Source organism: Squalius cephalus (assembly GCF_949319135.1).
Source record: "Squalius cephalus genome assembly, chromosome: 12".
Lineage (NCBI taxonomy): Eukaryota > Metazoa > Chordata > Actinopteri > Cypriniformes > Leuciscidae > Squalius > Squalius cephalus.
The window spans coordinates 6,201,973-6,220,832 of NC_137133.1; the positions used below are offsets into that span (position 1 = coordinate 6,201,973).

At 37.3% G+C, this 18,860-nt stretch overlaps 1 protein-coding gene across 1 annotated transcript; it reads left to right on the forward strand.

The window, feature by feature from the left end:
• The first annotated feature begins 7,987 nt into the window (after nucleotides 1–7,987).
• taf1b (TATA box binding protein (Tbp)-associated factor, RNA polymerase I, B) lies at nucleotides 7,988–18,049 on the forward strand. Its single transcript, XM_079887644.1, has 15 exons — nucleotides 7,988–8,098; nucleotides 8,194–8,292; nucleotides 8,444–8,531; nucleotides 8,621–8,718; nucleotides 11,408–11,500; nucleotides 12,771–12,867; nucleotides 12,955–13,099; nucleotides 14,671–14,770; nucleotides 14,853–15,000; nucleotides 15,126–15,303; nucleotides 16,333–16,370; nucleotides 16,463–16,544; nucleotides 16,627–16,697; nucleotides 16,784–17,018; nucleotides 17,131–18,049. The coding sequence occupies exons 1-15, from the start codon at nucleotides 8,084–8,086 to the stop codon at nucleotides 17,396–17,398; spliced, it is 1,755 nt and encodes a 584-aa protein (XP_079743770.1). The 5' UTR covers nucleotides 7,988–8,083; the 3' UTR covers nucleotides 17,399–18,049.
• Nucleotides 18,050–18,860: the final 811 nt, after the last annotated feature.

Consider the following 18,860-nt stretch of genomic DNA (forward strand, 5'->3'; position numbering starts at 1 on the left):
GATTTGGTGCTAAAGAAACATTTCTTATTATTATCAATGTTGAAAACTATACAGAGTTGTGATACTTGTGATTTTTTTTTTCAGGATTCAACAGTGCTAGAAGAAAGGAGGAAATGTACCGGACTGCTAAGTCCTATAATTAAAACATCCTGCAAGTTTCAGAGCTTAAAATGTCCTCCTCACTATAAACAAAGCATTTTAATCAATTTCCAAAAACAGCTCATTTGGATATTGGGGGACTTCTGATGTCACACAGGCAAATGCATTTGCATATTCCTCCAGAGCAAAACATCGATGAATAGTTTTACATAATCGTACCATAGGCCCCGCCTAGTGGCGTTCAGTACACCGGATGAGAGCGTCTCGTCAAAAGCAGCAAACCCATTATAATCACTGAAACTGTCTACAGTACACAGATGCCCATTCACTCCTCCTGAGACCCAGAAAAAAAGTTTTTTGAATATTTTTTTTTCCATGTCAGTACATTGTTTAGAGCGTAAAAATATATATATATATATTTTATAAATATAAAAACAGATATTTTATCAATATGTTATGTCCTCTAGTGGACACAAGGACTCAGTTGTTAAAAAAAAAAAAAAAAAGACATGAAATGACATGGATAGGCAAAAACAATGTGTTTTTTTTTTTTCTTCACCAATAATTTTTTAGGTTTCAGGATTTTTTTAAACCAAACTTTGTATAAAGATTATTCTCAACTATGTTATGAAAGATATACCGAAATGAATTAATATTCCATTTTACTTTATGCCATTTGTGGGTAAAATGGCCATAATTGGGTAGTTCATTCAATACAATATACATTGTATCTAATTTGCATATTAATTTGTTAATATGCAAATAGGCCTGGCATTTGAAGTCTGGGTCCTTCAAAGGATGCCGCCTTTGAATTGGGACACAGCCATTATGTTGTTCTGGCAATAGCCTCAGTGCTTTAGGGGGCGATATGGTTCCCTTCAAATGTGATATAAAAGTAGTTAGCTATATAAACATATTGAATAATGCAAACTTGCTCATAGAGATTCTCTTTAGATTTTCTTTGTCATGACAGTAGTTGACCTGAACAGAAAAATCATGTTCTTGCGTAGAATAGTTCTTAGTTTTAAATCTACATGTGTGCCACTCCAAAACAGAAGAGGCTTTTATGAACTACCCACCCACACAAAGCTTTTGTTCTTTAGTCTACTATCTTCAAAAGAAATGAAGTATGTCCAAGTGAGGTGTTTTATAAAAGGCTATGCAATTACTGCAAAAGCTGTATTGGAATGTAAGACATGTGACTTACGATGGACCTATTTTTAGTTGGTTGCAAGGAGTTAGTTACCATAGAATTCTTCTTCTCTTTGCCTCTTTTTCTCTCTCACACAGTCTATCTTTCATTGTCGTAGAGTCCATCAGTAGTTGCTATGGAGACAGCCCCCGTTATCCCTGACTTGGTATTGTATTCTGAACGACCCTTTAGCAGGTGGAGGAGAGACCAGATCTGCCGATGGGTATATGCACCAATCACAATATTAGACCTCACAGGGGTACCCTGGGTATTTGTACCTTTAATGTAGTTATATAAAAATGCTTTCTGTGAAGTCTTTAATAACTGGGGTGTCTTCGGTTTCAGACACAGCCTATAAGATGGCCTCTCATGCTATATTGCTTAATTAAAATAAATAAACTATTGGTCATCTGCCACATTACTGTTCAATGAGCACTAAAAAAAACTAATAGGCCACGGCCTACATAAATATGCCTGTGTCATATTATTAAAATTGTCTATACACTGTAAAAAGTGAATAGTTGGGATCAACTTAAAAAAATTACTTCAATTGGTAACACCTAAAGAAATTAAGTTTTCTCAACTTAAATTATCACGTTTTATCATGAAAAACGTGATAATTTAAGTTGAGAAAACTTAATTTCTTTAGGTGTTACCAATTGAAGTAATTTTTTTAAGTTGATCCAACTGTTCACTTTTTACATATACCTCTCCTACACTGTAAAAAAATTCTAACCCTCCCAAATCAAAAATTTCAAGTGACCGATAACATCTAAATTTTTCAATTGGCCCAAGTGAAATTCTGTAAATTATAAAATTAAATTTACAGAATTTCACTTGGGCCAATTGAAAAATTTAGATGTTATCGGTCACTTGAAATTTTTGATTTGGGAGGGTTAGAAATTTTTTACAGTGTATTATTTCATACATTGTAACAATAGACGTCATTCACAAATAATTTCATACGTTTTGTGTTATTTGAGCAGAAAAACTGCATTGCGAACAGCATAATCAAATTAAAAATTATGGAGAAATATAAAACAAGGCTACTCATTGACATAATGTTGATTAAAAACTATATATTTTTAAGTTTATAGCAAAATATGCATATATATATATATATATATTTCAGTATTTTAAGAGCGTAGCGAGATCGACTCTATTAGGACATTTGCAGTGCTTCATGAGAGTGGGCGGAGCTTAAGTGCTATTTTGGTATTCATGGGTAATGTAGTTTTTCCACCAGGAATTCCACTATTATTATAAAATAATGAAATGAAATAATGTGGGCTGACCGCTTCAACAGAAACAAATACCATATTGCCTAACAGCCTCGAATAGCTCACAATAGGTCGGTCTTGAAAGGGTCAAAATTAATTTTCTTATGAAGAAAATGACTGAAGTTTTTGCTTCTTGAACCCAAATATTGCACTCTATTATTGTTGCTGTTTTAATGTAGCCTACATGAATCTGAATTATTCTAAGAGAGAGAGAGAGAGAGAGCTTGATATTTTCATTAAACACACGCAAACCAAATCCATGTGCTTCTCTTTCCCTGCTCTCTTCTGAGAGCATGTTTGAGAGCCAATTTTCAAAACCAATTAAAACACATAAAACAGTTTAAATAGGCCTAGACTACATGCGATCGTGTTTATTACTAGCTGTGCATATGCATATTGGCTGCATTTTGTCATGTGTTTTATATAATACTTATTACTAAACTATTACTTAATACTAAACATTTGTTTATCAGGCTACTGGGAATATGTGGTTCTGAAGGCTATCGTAAATTAATTGCAAGCTTATTGATGAATAACACCCGCAATTGTAGAAAGTTGAAGCAGATGCCGAAGGAGCCAGCTGTATTTCAAAGGTCATCCCAGGATACTGGGAAATGCCTCATTCCTTTCTGCTGACCACAGTATATTCTAATGGGGCTGGTAGAGAAAACGTCAGTCAATTACCGGTCGTGCTCTGAGGACCATATTGCTGTTGTGGGGAAGTAGGAAAGTCTTTAGTCTTTTGTTTGCAGTGAAGCAGGAATAAATAGCCGTCTGGAAGGAATAAATATACGCATGGAAAAGAAGAATCTGAGCAGCTCATTGATCCAGAGATTCTAGGAAGTATGTTGAGCTTTAGCGTTCTAGAGATGTGTTAGTCTTACAGCAGATTGTGTAAGCAAACGTATGGGACTATACTGACTTCTGCTGTCTTCTAAACATACGCCTGTCCAAAGTATTTCTGAAAGAAGGGAAATATGTGCAGCTTTTATCACCATGGTGATGGCGGGCTGAGTAAACAGCGGGTCTGCTGACAGGCTACCGCATTGACTAATGATGGCAATGAGGTCATTTGTTCCAGAGTGATGGGAGGAACTTAAATCTGGTGTGTATGCCTCTATAGCCTCACCCATAGATGTAGTGAAAGTGTATACCGTACTTGTTTAAACTACAGTGAAGTGTGGATATTGTTCAAAAGAAATATGCAGCCTATTATTTACAGGCCAGTGGAGCTATAAAGATTTTAATGCTTCAAGGGAAAACAACAAATAGGCCTGGTTATGTTTTGAACATTCTGGATTATAAACAAAGAGTAAAGCTAAAAGTGTGTAACATTTAGATCATTTGAAATATAGAACAAGGTTGTTTTGTCGCTTATTGATCAATCTGACTCTCATTTTCAAGGCCATTTAACAAGTTAATACCACAATAAATTTAAATTAATATAATTTTTTTTATAACATTGGGGTTTCGGGACCCCATACATGAACATAAAATCAGAAAATTATGCCACAGCATTAGTTTTCTGCATATTAACCCTAGATAGGCCTACTTATTAAAACAGGTCAATTCAAATCATCTGAATTTACCTGTTTACATTTAATTGTTCTCAGTAAAAACGGTGGTTGATCCTCCAGACCCCACAAAACCTCAGATCCTTTGTGGGCGCATAATTCTAGGAGTTCTGACAGCCTCTTTGAGATGAGAGCTGTGCACATGCTCTCATCTTTGATTATGCATGAACTACCCCCTCCGTTCGCTCCGGCTGCAACTACGTGGTGTGGTTGCCATAGTAACCCGACGGTATGCAGACCTGAGGTGGGCAACAATAGGATTTTCCATGTGTGTAGTGTGTGAGAGTGAGTGAAGATTCCCCTGCCTCCACCTCAGCATATCAAAATATGTATTTGACAATGGATAATATCTATAAAAGTGAAGCATGTTTTAAGTTATAGATTCAATATTTTAGGTTTATTTAATAAATAGTGTAGGCTATATGTGTTTATATTTGCTCCAATTTAATTAGTTAATACTGCAATACCAAGTTCTGGCAAGAAAGTCTTGATGGTGCAGGCTGAGGTCCATAACTCAATTGGTAGCGATCACATTGTCATCTACATAGCGCTAAACCCTCCCCCTTCCCCAGCTCCACCTGTATAGATCTGCTACGGGGGTTATTCATGTCTGTTACATGCTCACAGCAATGTATGTGAATGTATTGCCAGTATATTCTCGGCACTTGCTCTGCATCAGCGCCTATTCCGCCAAGAACAAATACATTAACAATCATTACCACATCCATTACATGCTAATCTCTCCGAGAGTTGTTATGACAGAAATGTGTATATAGAAGGTTTTAGTATGCCAATACAGTGCGTGGCAACATTAATAACATTATTGCATCATAGCAGCATTTATCCCAACTCATCAAATAATGCTGCCCGGACAGACTGATAACCTGCTGAAAAGAATAACTAGTTTATGCTGGTTTTGTGCTGGTCTTTTCTTTGGACCAGCAAAACTATGTTGTTCACCAACAAAAATGTCTTTCTGCTGAAGCTGGTTGACCAAGAGAGGTTTACTGGTTAACAGTGATGTGGTGTAACATCGGTAAAATTAGTTTAAATTAGTTTCACTACATTTCTAATTTTAAATCATGTAGCTTTTCTAAGTTTGTTTAGTTGAGAATTGCTATTTTCTGGATTTTCTTCTTGACAGCATTTCAGCAAAAAAGATGCAATAAAGCTCTAGGCCTATTGTTTTTTAACTCATTTAAAATTCTTATTTCATAATATGAATAATATTTAGGGATTATTTAATTGAATTAGATGGGATTTTATTTTATACAATTGAATGATCGAGTAATCTTAAAAACAGGCTTAAATGTTGTTTTTTTAATGTGTAATATTTTCTGTTGGCCGGAGAACAAGCAAAGGGCAATTCGAAAATCAATGACTATTTTGGGTTGGTTGTTTTTATTAGACTGACCGAACCGGTTTTAGATCACATTGATCGGAATTCTGAACAGTTCCAGCGTATTGACTCACTCCGAAACGGTTGAGACTGAAGTTCTTCCAAAATCTTTCGCGGTGCATGCACATGTACTGGGTGTTATTGCTATTTTCATGGTTAGGTTAATAACAGAGAAACGGAGAACTTTTCTGAGAATTGGTTGAATCGGTCTAAACAGTTTAAGTTTGAATTGATCGGAACGGTTGCAGCGTAATGGCTCATCAATTGAATTGGTCGAGTTGTTCCAACACGATAACACACAAACATCTTAGAGATGTCTATTTGATGTCTGCATTTACACCTGCAAGAGTGTTTGCTCATCTGCAATACGTCTCTGAGACATCAGATGTCATATAGACATTCAGAAGATGTCTTTAAGATATTTAGAATGTATGTAAAACTACTCTTTCTAAGAGGTTTATCAGATGTATTTACACTGGAGATGTTTTCCAGATCTCCAGATCTAGCAGACATCTTACCTGTGCTAGGCCTACACATGTCGAGTGTTAAGTTTATATTAAGTGTTAAATATGAAAGCAAATATTGTTTTGTGGTTAGGTTTTAACTACAAAGAAACAGACATTTCCAGTGAATTGGTAAAAAAAACTACACATACACACATACACATTTAGGCGTTCACACATAAGTGTTATGATAGTCAATTTTGTTTCATAGGCTCTAATTACAGATGAAGTATCTCCCTCTACTGTATGGTGCAGCTCACAGCAAGCAGTGGCTGTTTTGTGTTGTGTTTTGGCTAACCTTAGCTGCCGTGAACAGCAGGAAGCAGAGTCGTGATGGGAAAAGCAGTGAGAGCATGTAATATTTATACCAGATAGGAACCAAGTGAGTGACACTCAAGTATAATTTTCTCTTCGCCCACAGCCTCCCACTATCTCTATCCACGCCATGCAACGTCTGTGGGGATGTAAAACGTGCCATAGGCAATCCGCTGTATTATTACTGTCAGGAATAATACCACCTGCAGTTACTGACTATTCCTGATTTCCATTGGCAACAATGCTGCGTTTTGCATAGAGAACACAACAGAAAGCATGGGAGGCAGTAAACCATGAAATTGGCCCATTGGTGAAAGAAGCAGCTTTCTTCAAAGAAGTGGGGAGGAGGAAGGGAGGTTTGCTTTGCTGAAGCCCAAGTGGGCGAGAAAAAAAGAAAAAAACACATAGGCGCACACAAAAGACAAATGCACATTAAGCCCCCCTTTAATTTGTCTGTCCCATATAAATGCTGCTAATGTGTTAAAATTCCCTGCAGATCTTCATTTTGAACTTTAAATGCATAATCTGGACAGAAATGTTCATGAATCATATTCAAAAATATGGTGTGCTTAGCCTATACGTGGCAGGAGAAATGTCATAAAACGGTAATGTTTGATATGAATACTGCAAAACATTTACTTGGGTCTTCCACAGTGTAATAATAACACAGTCATACAGACAAGGACACTATTTAGCCATATAACTGTCGTCATGGAGAGCAATAGGAAGAGAATGTGCTGAGGTCTTTTAGAGAAGGAAATTTGGGGGGAGCGGATGCAGTCCAGGTATGGAGTAGCCTACTATGATATTGTTTACACCCCCAAGGCACTGACAGATTCATGCACTTATACGCCATCTACTGTTCATTGTCCATGATGACATATGTCAAATTATTCAGGAGAGACATAAAGAGAGTAAGTATGCATTTGTATTGCCAAAGCAAAACATTGGTGCAAACAAACAAACAAAAGTACGTAAATTAATGATAGCAATTGATAACATAACATAATAAAAATTGTAGCCTACAAAAAATAATAGAATAAAATAAAATAAAATAATTATTTATTTCTACATACACGAGAGAGTGCTGTGCAAGTAAAATAAAAAAAATAAAGAACAAATAATTATTTATTGAGTTTTATAAATATGTAATATAGTTATATTATTAATATAATTAGGCCTATGTACAATTATATCATTAGGCCTATGTATAAAATAGGATGATAAAATAATATAAATAATAATAAAACAAATTTTAAATAAATATGTAAAATAAGGGGTAATAATTTGAATTCTTTGCATACAGTGTACATACAGTGTGCAAAAATGCATTATTATGAGCTAGTACGCTTTTTACTCATTTTAACTTCTCTATTAAAGTATTTATTGTAATTTATATTTAATTATATAAAATAAATAAATATATACCAATCATTACACAGTTTCTTACATTAGGCACATATAAAAACAAATGCATTTATTATATAAATAATATATTATATAAAATATTATATAAAACAAAATAATGAATATTAACAATAATAAAATGACCTAAAGTTGTAAAACAAATTTTTAAGCCTCATAAAATTGCTGACTTGGACTTTTATTATGAAAAATATGTATTGGTGGCCATTTTGAAAGCGTGTTTTCCTACGCTGCTTGCAAACAAACTGTGTGCGCAGGATTTGATATGGAAGTTTTCTGAACCTTTAATTAAAATCATGGACGAACTTATTGTGAGTTTCTCCTGAAGTTAGTGTTGTTTGGCGATCTGCACTGGTATTTCGATATGTGAGCTTATGATGATGTTACCGCTGGACTCTTCTTCCAGGATGGATTCAGTGAGCCATGTGGCCAGTGCTCCGCTGTGGACTGGGGAGTTTCAGATGGGGGTCACTTCTTCTGCAAGAACTGCCACAATGTGATCGAGGTTGGTAAATAGACAAAAACTATTAGATATCCGGGGCTCTCACTGTCATGGAAACACCGGTTATTAATTAATTAAAACGGCCTTCATCCAGTAATGCAAATGACCAAAACATTAATGAAATAATGCTTTATAATTTTACATCTTTCCCTAGAAAACAAGGGAGGTGGTGGATTCCACCGCCCTTTATTGTAAATACAGCAGGATCTCACAAGTAAAGAAACCCAAGAGAAAGAGATCGGGTCAGTCTTCTATCTTGATAAGATGGTATGAGACATTTAGAGTTACAAACAGTCCTTTTTATGATCTCATGTCTTCTGTTATTTTTCAGAGGATGAACGAGAGTGGATGGTGTGTGAGGGATTTCAGTTCATCCTGAAACTCCAGGCCAAGGCTTTGGTCAGTCTTGGTGTTTGCATGAAATTTGAGGTTAGTAGCTTTACCCCCGGTTTCACAGGCAAGGCTTGCCTTGACCTAGTCCCAGAATAAATGCATGTTTGAGCTGTTTTAACTGAAAGCAACTTGCACCTACATAGGCTATCTTAAAGGGGTGGTATAATCACAAGATGTAAAATAAGTCTCTGATGAGTGTATATGTGAAGTTTTAGCTAAAAAATACCCCACAGATTATTTTTTACAGCATGTTAAAATTGTCCCTTTTTGAGGGTGAGCAAAAACGTGACGTTTTGTGTGTGTCCCTTTAAATGCAAATGAGCTGCTGCTCCCGGCACAGAGGGCGGAGCAGTAGAGGGCTGCATTGGGATTGAGTCCCGCCGGGTCCCGCGGGACCCAACGCAAATCTCGCGGGAGCGGGCGGTTTGAACTTTGCTGCGGGCGGGAATGGGCGGCTAAAAAAAACACTGCGGGATCGGGAGGTAGCCTTGCAACATGATGGAGATGTCAATAATGGCGCTTTTCCACTACACAGTACCAGCCTGGCTCGGCTCGGCTCGACTCGACTCGCCTCGCCTTTGTTTGGTTTTCCACTGTGTAAAAGTTGTAACTGTATCTGCTTCCCGGTACTTTTTTTCGTACCACCTCCGGCGAGGTTCTGAGCGAGCTTAGGCGATACTAAAATGTGACGTGAAAACACGGCAGACTGCTGATTGTTCAGAGAGAAGCATCACTATTCACTACGTCATCATTGCACGCGCAAGACAGAGTATCCTGAATAAAAAACAGCAAAAACGAAAACAAAACCATCCAAAAACAGCACACTCGATTTCCTCCATTATCCTGTGTGTATGTGTCCAGTAGGCTATGCCGGCCAGGGAAACGAAACAAACAACCCCATGAATCTCTTTAATAATAGCAATACAAATATGTGTTTTTTCCTGCGGGACGGGAGAAGACACAAAATCAATGCATCTCTATTATTGTGCGGGAATAAATTCTCAGAGTTTTGCGGGTGCGGGCGGGAGTGGACATACATATTGCGGGAGCGGGCGGGAGTGAAACACATACGTTGCGGGAGCGGGCGGTAATGGTCAGAAATTCGGCGGGCGCGGGCGGGAGCGGGATGATGAAAACAGTCCCGCGCAGGGCTCTACGGAGCAGCTCCGATTACCTGCAGACAAGAACTGAAATGTCAGAAACTGTTCTGCCTTTTATGTTTAAACTGAAATAGGGCAATAATGGAGAGACTCAAGAAGTGACAACATGTAGAATCAGTGCCATTGTTTTGTCTTTTTGTGAAACCAGGCCTTAGTTTACTATATCATAGTCTTGAGGCCCTTTCATAATGAGTGCGACATGATAAAGCGAAGTGAATCTCCAACAAACTGTGCTTTCATCAAATGCAAAACGATTGATCTATTTTGGCCAATTCACGGCTGCGCAATAGAGTGGTGCAGGTATGATGTCACTTTGTAGGCCGGTCGGCTGTTAGCATCACACTGGTTCCCTCGACAAAAAAAACAAAAGGATTTTCCATAGGCTTTTGGATTATCGCTAGAAACGAAGCTCTGTGATCAACAAAAGTTTGATACTTACATGTTTGTCCATCAAGATAATTCTCACAGATTACAGCTTTTATGAATTTTGAAGCCTAGGCTAAATGTAGTTAGGGTTAGTTACACCGCGGTCCCACATATTCAACGTCACCATCACTAAGTTTCAGACAAATCTTTAAGTTTTTATCTAAAAACATTTTCCCAGAATGTTTGAGTTAGAATAGTTTATAAGAGCACAATTATGAGCATAATGAGGCTGTAAAAGCGAACTGAGCTGACCTGTTCAGCGTGATGTTTAATCTCCTCGCCAGACTCCCATTTAGTAGTCCCATTTAGCCACTTGTTAGCAACCACATTAACCACGAGTGGGGTATTATTTATGTATTTTATGTCGTAGAATAAAACTCGAAAGTGTCTCTGTTCACCACCACAGACCTTAGTTCAGCCATTTAACCAAAACCCTGTTCAAAAAACCCATTGACTTTGTGACGTAAGTGCTAAAATGCTAACTCGCTTCAGCGCTTTGGCCTACAAAGTGATGTCATACGGCGCTGACCGAGAATGCATTTTTCCTTTGGCTTTAACCTCGTCCACTGCTCAACACACAACAGTAAATTAAGCTAGATAAATAAAGTTTGATACTACACCAGAAACACAAACTATCTATAATGTTTAAGAGCTCTTCAGATCACATAATTCAATGGAAAATGAATAGAAATGATATTCTTTATAAAGAAATATTAAGTAAACGTGGGAATAAATGAGACACCATTGATAACGAGCTCAACATGCATTCTCTTCTCTCTTCCTGAATACTTCTGTGTTTACACTGGTTTTCAATATCGTGCCACTAATCTCGCCCTTTTGTGCAGCAGGTTCGGGCACATGATCTAAAGCTCAAATCTAATTGGACGGCCAGCTTCATTGCGGGGTGATTGGGAAGAAAAAAATTCAAAACTAGTCCCAAAAAAAAAAAAAAATCTTGCTTTGTCACACCATGATTAATTGTGCTCTGTGTGAATAGCTCCATAGGGTTCTATTGTTTCGATTTATGAGTGCCATCGCGTCGTACATTCGCTTCACTTAATCGCACTCAGTGTGAGAAAGGCCCTCTATAGATGACAAGAAAAAGTGTTTCTGTAAGATGTCATATTTTGTTTTGACAGACAGAAGTTCTGTGGAATTTCTGGAAGAAATACCTGCAGAACACACGGCAAGCTTTCACCGAAAATGCAGTATACACTCCAAGATTTACAGTGGTAAGTTTTATGTTGAATTTTAATGTTGAAGTAAAAAAAAATTGTGTAGTGTTAAAAAACACACACAACCTCTCTGCTCCGGTGTTATTTTAGTATTATTTATATTTCTATTACAGTACTTATTAATATTTTCAATATGCTTTTATGTATTTTCAGGTTTCATTTTAATTTAGTTGGTACACTGTCTTTTTTTTTTTTTTTTAAATTGAAATTATAGTCAATCCTTCATCTAAAACATGTTTTGTCTTGCCCTGATCACAATAGTAACTAAGTGTTCTTTTAGACCTGTCGGGATGGTTATTACGGGAAATTGCGTACATGCATCACTCACCTGTGCATGTCTTGTCATATCCATAAATAGAGACGGTCGACATAGAATCTTGAGGTATTTTATTGGACAGATGCAATGCAAGTGAACGTGGCGCGCTGGCGCCTCAATGTCATGGTTATTATATTGTCTACTATATTTGCTTTTTATTTATTAAATAGCCTACATGCAATTGGTTGATGAAACATTTATTAAAATTAATATACAATTTATTCAAAACGAAATTCGCTTTAAAGAAAGGCTTTCTACAAAGAAAAACATAATGAAGTGGTAAAAATCATGTCTGACGATTTACAAAACAAAACTTGCGTTGGTACTTGGCAAAGAATCAGATACAGTTGGAAACGACGTAGACCATTAATGACACAGACTGTTAACAATTGTTTTTAATTAGTGTTTAAACATTCTCTATGATAAAAAATATTTTAATAACACGGTTTTGGTGGTTATAGAGATCTAATGACGGTGTTCAACTATAACTGTAGGTCTCACGGTTATATACTAACCGTCACACCCCTATTGTAAAGGGATTTCATCTATCAGATTTCAACTATTGTGAAGGGATATTTTATTATGGTTGCAGTGCTGTGCTGGTATTCATTTAAGGAAGTACCGTGTCTATTAATGGGTAGAGCTACAGTAACGTCTTTAGCTGGTCAGCTTGAGATTCTTTCCATCTAAACTGGTTATATCTCTTAAGCCTAGTAGTGAATGATTTATGAGCAGAAGGATAATCTCCCTCTCTTTTTTGGTTATGAGAAAGAGCCATATTCATCCGCACTGTCACGTAGAGCTGAAGCACGACTAAAACATGTTCTTTAAAAATCTGCATGCAATTTTGCTTTTTAACCGCTAGAGGGCCAAAAGTTAAATAATGATTTTTCCACGCTTTAATTAACCATAACCACTGCTCTGCTTTTTTCCTAATGTTTTTTCCTTAAGTACATGAAGCCGAAGAGTGAGCCAGAGTCTGACACTCAGAGCGAGATGTCATTTCACAGTAGTGCGGTTTCTTCAGAAACAGAAATGACTGCCTCGGGTACGGATATGATTACTTTCTGTCAGCTGGCACATTTACACCTGATTTAAAGTGTCAGTAGAGCTGGATTTTGTTTTTCTGCTGCAGGTGACACCACTGATGTACAGTCATCACTATGTTCAGAAGCTTACCAACATACATTCACTCTTATGAACATGCCACGGACACTGGCCCTGTGCTATCTGGCTCTGCTGTGGGTCCGAGAGGCCATCACTCTGGCTGACTTACTGAGGTTTGGAGTACAAGCACTGCTTATTTCAACACAAATTGCCTTTTAGCAACCCATTTACCTTGTTGTTCCGAATATAAAACTATTTTTTTCTTTTCTTGGAAATTAATCTGAAAAAATGTCAATAATACACCCGCAACACCAGGGAGCGCCAAATACGTGTAAAATGAGCCTGAGGAAAAAACATTCATCTCCCCTGGATCAGATATTTAGTGCGGATCAAACACTTTTTTTTACATGACAACATCTATCACTTTACATAAAAAGATGAGAAATAAGTCATTGTGAAATCTACTGGAAATGAGATCTACAGTTTATTTTTATGTTATGCCATGAAGCATTTGTTTTTAAATTTGATTGTCGGCACATTTTTACTTGTATTTACCATACTTTCAATATAAAAATTTAAATGTGAGAAATATGCAATATTACAATTATTTTTCAAATAAAATCATTTTCTTTACAAAAGACTAGATTTAGTCCTCAAAAAGCCTTTCTAAAAGGTACATCTCGAAAAAGGACGGGTCATCTTATAATCACGGTCGAATATTCGGAACAATACAGTACTTCAAAATGTGACATTTACGAGTGAAATAAGATATAGGGCAGGTTATGATTCTATCCATTGGGAATTGATTGAATTGGATTGTGAAAAGTGGACGTAACTTACGTACTAAAACGGAGCTAGACCTGAATGCAAGTTCACTAAAAGAATGGATATTTGGCTATTAGTTAACATTATCCATTAGCCCGCACGTCCTAAGCGATGCAGAGTAGGGCTGCACAATTAATTGAAATTAAAGCAAGATTGTGATATGGCTTAGTGCAATCACCAAATTTCTAAGTCTGATTTTATTATACTTTGCTCTTTTACACACATGCAGCTCATGATCTGGTGCTTTCATTCTCGCTGTGGTTCACAGCATCTCTGCATCTACTCTGCTGATTTGGGTCACTCTCACTTATAACAAGCATTCAGTATTAGCATATGCCAGCCACCATACCACACTTTTAATGAGAAGTGCTTAAAAGCCAGAAGTTGTCAACAAAAGAAAAACTGTAAGCCCTCTGGGGGTTTCCATCAAAATAATGTTTAAAAATTGTTTACATTTTTGTATAAATGTTTAAAAAAAAAGTTTTTCTAATTTTGTACTTATTTTATAGTCATATTGATACAAACTCGCATTTTGGACCAACACAGCAAACCTGTAGCTTTAAAAAAAATAATACAATTAAATTTCCCAAATCATGTAGCTCTACTTTTAAGTTAAGATTAAGGTTATAAAGACTGTCTTTTCTTCTTCTTTGGAATAACATGCACCAATGAATCATTCTTCATTTACATGTATTTAATTGGTTTTTGATGTCATGCTGACTCAATGCTGTTTAAATGTGTTTGATATGTTTGCTTTGGACAATTTATAGGCCCAAGTTTTCTCCTAAGCTTTATTTCTGCATGGTGTGCAGCATCAAATATTGCTGTCAGTCTTTCCAGCTTGTGTATTTAGATGTATTATTAGTGATGACTTGATGCTTTGTACAAAAATTTGATTTTGCATTCATGTTTTTTGCAGGCTGGTCTCAGAGAGACGTGTCCCTTATATGGACATTCAAGAGGCTTTTCCAGAGGAGATGAGACTGTTTGGAAAAGATGTCCATATCTTTCGAGTTTGGGTGAGAATGACACAACCAGTTCACACTTCTTCAGTCATAAATCAGTGTGTTGTATTTCTAAAAGCCCTGACTACTTCTACAGCATCTTCCGTCCTACTCAACGGTCCATAGAGAAGCTTTTAATCTGGCTCAGATCATGCAATTACCCTCCTTCCCAACGGTTTCCCAGGATTGCCTTCTCCACCCACTTACACTCTCTGTCCGATATCTGCTGGATGCAAACCTCCCAGGTGAGTGTTTATGACTGTAGTGGAGAGGTTGTGGCAAATGATGGTTTTAGATTTGGAGCTAATTTATCCAACATGCATAATCCTCTTTTTATCTTTTTGTTTGATATGTCTCTGATCCTCCTCAGATGCCCTTCATATTTGGGTCCACAAGGTTATAAGGGGGGCAGCTATGGATGACGAATCCTATCTGACCTTTGACCCCAAAAGAGAGAGCCCCGGTCTCTTGCGCTATGAAATTCAGGCGGCAGCTGTCATCATTGTTGCCATGAAGCTCCTTTTCAAGTTGGATGATCATGTGGAGTGGTGCGTCACTTCATAACTTGTAACTGAGGGTTTTGCTGTTATCTTTCGGGGGGGGGGGGGATTTTACTTTACTGTCTTTGTAAAATGAAGGGCCCTATCTTGCACCCAGCGCAATTGACTTTGTACACCGACGCATGTATCATTCCTATTTTGCACCCGCGCACAGCGGACTTTTCCCTCCACAGACGCACGTCGGTAAACTAGCAAATGCATTTGCGCTCCCGGGGGCGGTTCAGCGCAAAGAGGAGGCGTGTTCCGGCGCAAACGTTCCCTGGTGCTGTTTTGCAGGTTTAGAAAACAATTCCGCCACTGACCAGGAAAAACCTAGTCTAAAGTCAGTGGTGCGTTGCGCATGTTATTCATATGCTATTTTAAGGGCGCATGCTTGGCCATAATCAATGTAGCGTGTGCACAACGCGCATACACTTTGCTTATCTCATCTACACACAGACGCAGCAGTTCTCATTTTTAGAAAACCATACATTATTACAAGGAAAAATATTAACACACGAGGGAAATCATTGTTGTGTCCATGAAGATGTGAAAAATAGGCATAAATCTAGCTTACACATTTACCCAAATTATTATATTTGTTACGCCTGTTTAACCGAAGCTAATTTGGGTGTGTTTCTCCATCCCCATACAATGTCACTTCTCTGTGTTTTACGGCCCTGGCGAGAACGTCGGTCTCCTCGGTTGTGAACCGCTCCTGGCGTGCGCCTGGCAAATCCGCCATTATAATAGCAATCCGCCATGGAACAAGCGCGCCTGCTCTTAAAGGGAATGTGAGATGTCGCTCTGATTGGTTTATTTCACATTACGCCCAAACCACACCTATGAATAATGAAGCTACTTCAGACCAACCCATTTTAGATTTGCGACTTGCGCAAGAGTCATTTATCCCGCCGGTATAATAGCAACAGCGCCCAAGACCCGCCCACAAAGTTACTTGCGTTTCAGGTCGTTAAAATAGGGCCCTAAATCTTTACTGATTTTGAATGTTTCTCTTTTTTTCATTAATGTCTCAAGGAAGTTATCTGAGGAAGCGGCCAAGAAGAAAAAGACAAGTAACTATTTTGCTAGTTTTCATTTTGATGTGTATCATTTTTGTTTTGTTTGTTTTTTGGGGCCACAACATGCTCTCATAAGCTTTTCACAGTCTTCAGGTTAAAAAGCTGGTTTGAAACAGTACAACCCGCCTTGGAGAAAGCCAGACAGAATGAGGAACATGAAGAAGCCCTGTAAGACCCAATTATTTCAATAGTTTCCATGACTTTTATTGACAAATCTTTTACTACAAACTTTTCTGTTCTTCTCTTTCAGGCGGCGATGGAAGCCCACGAATCCTTTCATTACATCTTTGCAACAAAAGAGCTTGGTCCTCAAAAAAAGACGTAAGCTGGTCTGGTCACATCTCCGTAATGATCTCAGTAGTGAGTCTCTGTCTCTCATCCAATGCTGTCTACATTCATATCTCCAGGTGTGGCTGATTATTTGGAGCAGAGATTTCATAAGTTAACTGACTCTGCCCCAGAGCAACTGCCTTCCTCCACAAACCCTTACTCCAGCTTTCGCTTCAGCTGGGGAAATGAGGAGGGATCAGATGGACCCAGTATGCATAACAGGCGTTTGGACTGTACCTTTAAGAAAAATGGTGTCAAGTACCTCGCCAACCGAAAATACTGGCATCCTGAACTGAGGTTATGCGTTAAGAAGTGAGTCTCATCGCAAATGCTTTTTTTATATTGTATTTGAATAGAATTTACATTATAAAACATACAATGTAATGTGTAAAATATATTTTCTCTTTCACTTTCCCCTTCATAGGTCATGCGGTAATCATTTCTCAGAAATGGAGCCCTGGTTGCCCAGGATGTACGTGTGGGTCCTTGATCTCTTCTCTTTCATTCTGGGGGTCCGTCAGGCAGAAGTGTACCAAGAGGTCCTCAATGTCGAGCGCCGCTTCTTGAGCAGAAGTCATCGGTCTAAGATTGAATGGACTTATTGTTCCCTCACAAAGAAAAAAGTAAAAAAGACCAAAACTGCAACCCCTGTTGCTAAAGAAAAAATCCCTGATACCACTGAGAGAGTGTGAAATGTGCACATCAGTTTCCAAGAACCCTTTTGTTCCCCTCCATCAAAATGGCAGCAACAATTATTTATTTTTTTACTTTATTTATTTTTTTTTTTTGGTTGTGCAAGATGTTCACATGTACATTATCTTTTTCAGTTTTGTCTTGCACAGTTTAAATCTGTTATGAGAGTATCTATTACCCTCAAAAATGTGTTCTTTTTCTTGTATGCATTTTATATTTTGAATGGACTTACATTGGTTGTAGCTACACCGATAAACCAGCAGGGGGGGTAATGCGCCTCATAATTGAGTGATGGATTCTTTTGTCCTGCAGCTTACTAAAATTGTTTTGTCTGTTATTTGTGCGAGCAAAATTGATGGTGGTGGAAAAATTTAAGTAATTCTGCTGGGTAGATGTACCGCTTGAGGGTTTTGTGTCTGAGCAGTTTTCTTTGTTCTTACAGTCTTTGTCTTAATAGACCTGGGTAAAGGAACAAAAGCCATTTCACACATTTTTAGTCCAATAAATGACTCATGTAGGAGAATGTGGCTTATATTTGATCATACTGTGACTTAAAGTAATTGCATATATACATATACCTCCACTGATAGATGTATATTTTGTGGCCCACTGCTATCACGAAATTAAACTTTTCATACATGTCCTTTCAATATGCCTCAATTGTATCATATTATATTGCCAAATGCCACATTTGTTTTTCTTAAAAATCTCAGAAATATCACCTATTGAAATAACATATGTGATAAAGCTACTGATGACAAGAGTTCATATTGTTATTATTTGTATGCATATGATTTCTTTATTATTACTTTTGCTGCTTTGACAGGCTAAATATATTTATTTGCCAAGTTGATGAACACCTATGTTCAAGAATGTTTTGGAAACGCTTTATTATAATTGTGTTTTTTCTCTGTTTTACAGAAAAAGGCTGCTGAAAACTCAGCTTTGCCATCACAGAATAAATCAATTTTTATATTATATTGTTATATATATTATATAAATTGTATTAATGTTTTACTGTATTTTTGAATAAATAAATGCAGTCCAGACTTCTTTCAAAAACATTTAAAACATTGTACAAATCCCAAACCATGCTATTATCATGATACATTTCTCAGAAATAAGAAATAATTGCTTAAAGACTGAAGCAATTAAAAAGCAAAAAACTAAAGCTTTTTTTTTTTTTAAGAAAAAACTAAAACAAAGGAAAACTTTTGTTTTTATGTTTAAACTTGTTGACCGAAGAGTACAATCCCATTGGCTAAAAAGGAATTGGACTATTTCAGCCAAGAAATAAAACTGGGTAGATCCAGCGAGAGAGACATTAGAACAGCAGGGCATGAGTGATGGAGGACATTTGAGGAAGACTGAGCCAGAGGGGGCTGGGTGAGATCAGGGAAAACCAGGACAGAGAGCCTGTGTGGTGTTATGGGTGTTTTTCTGGCACTATTCCTCAACCAA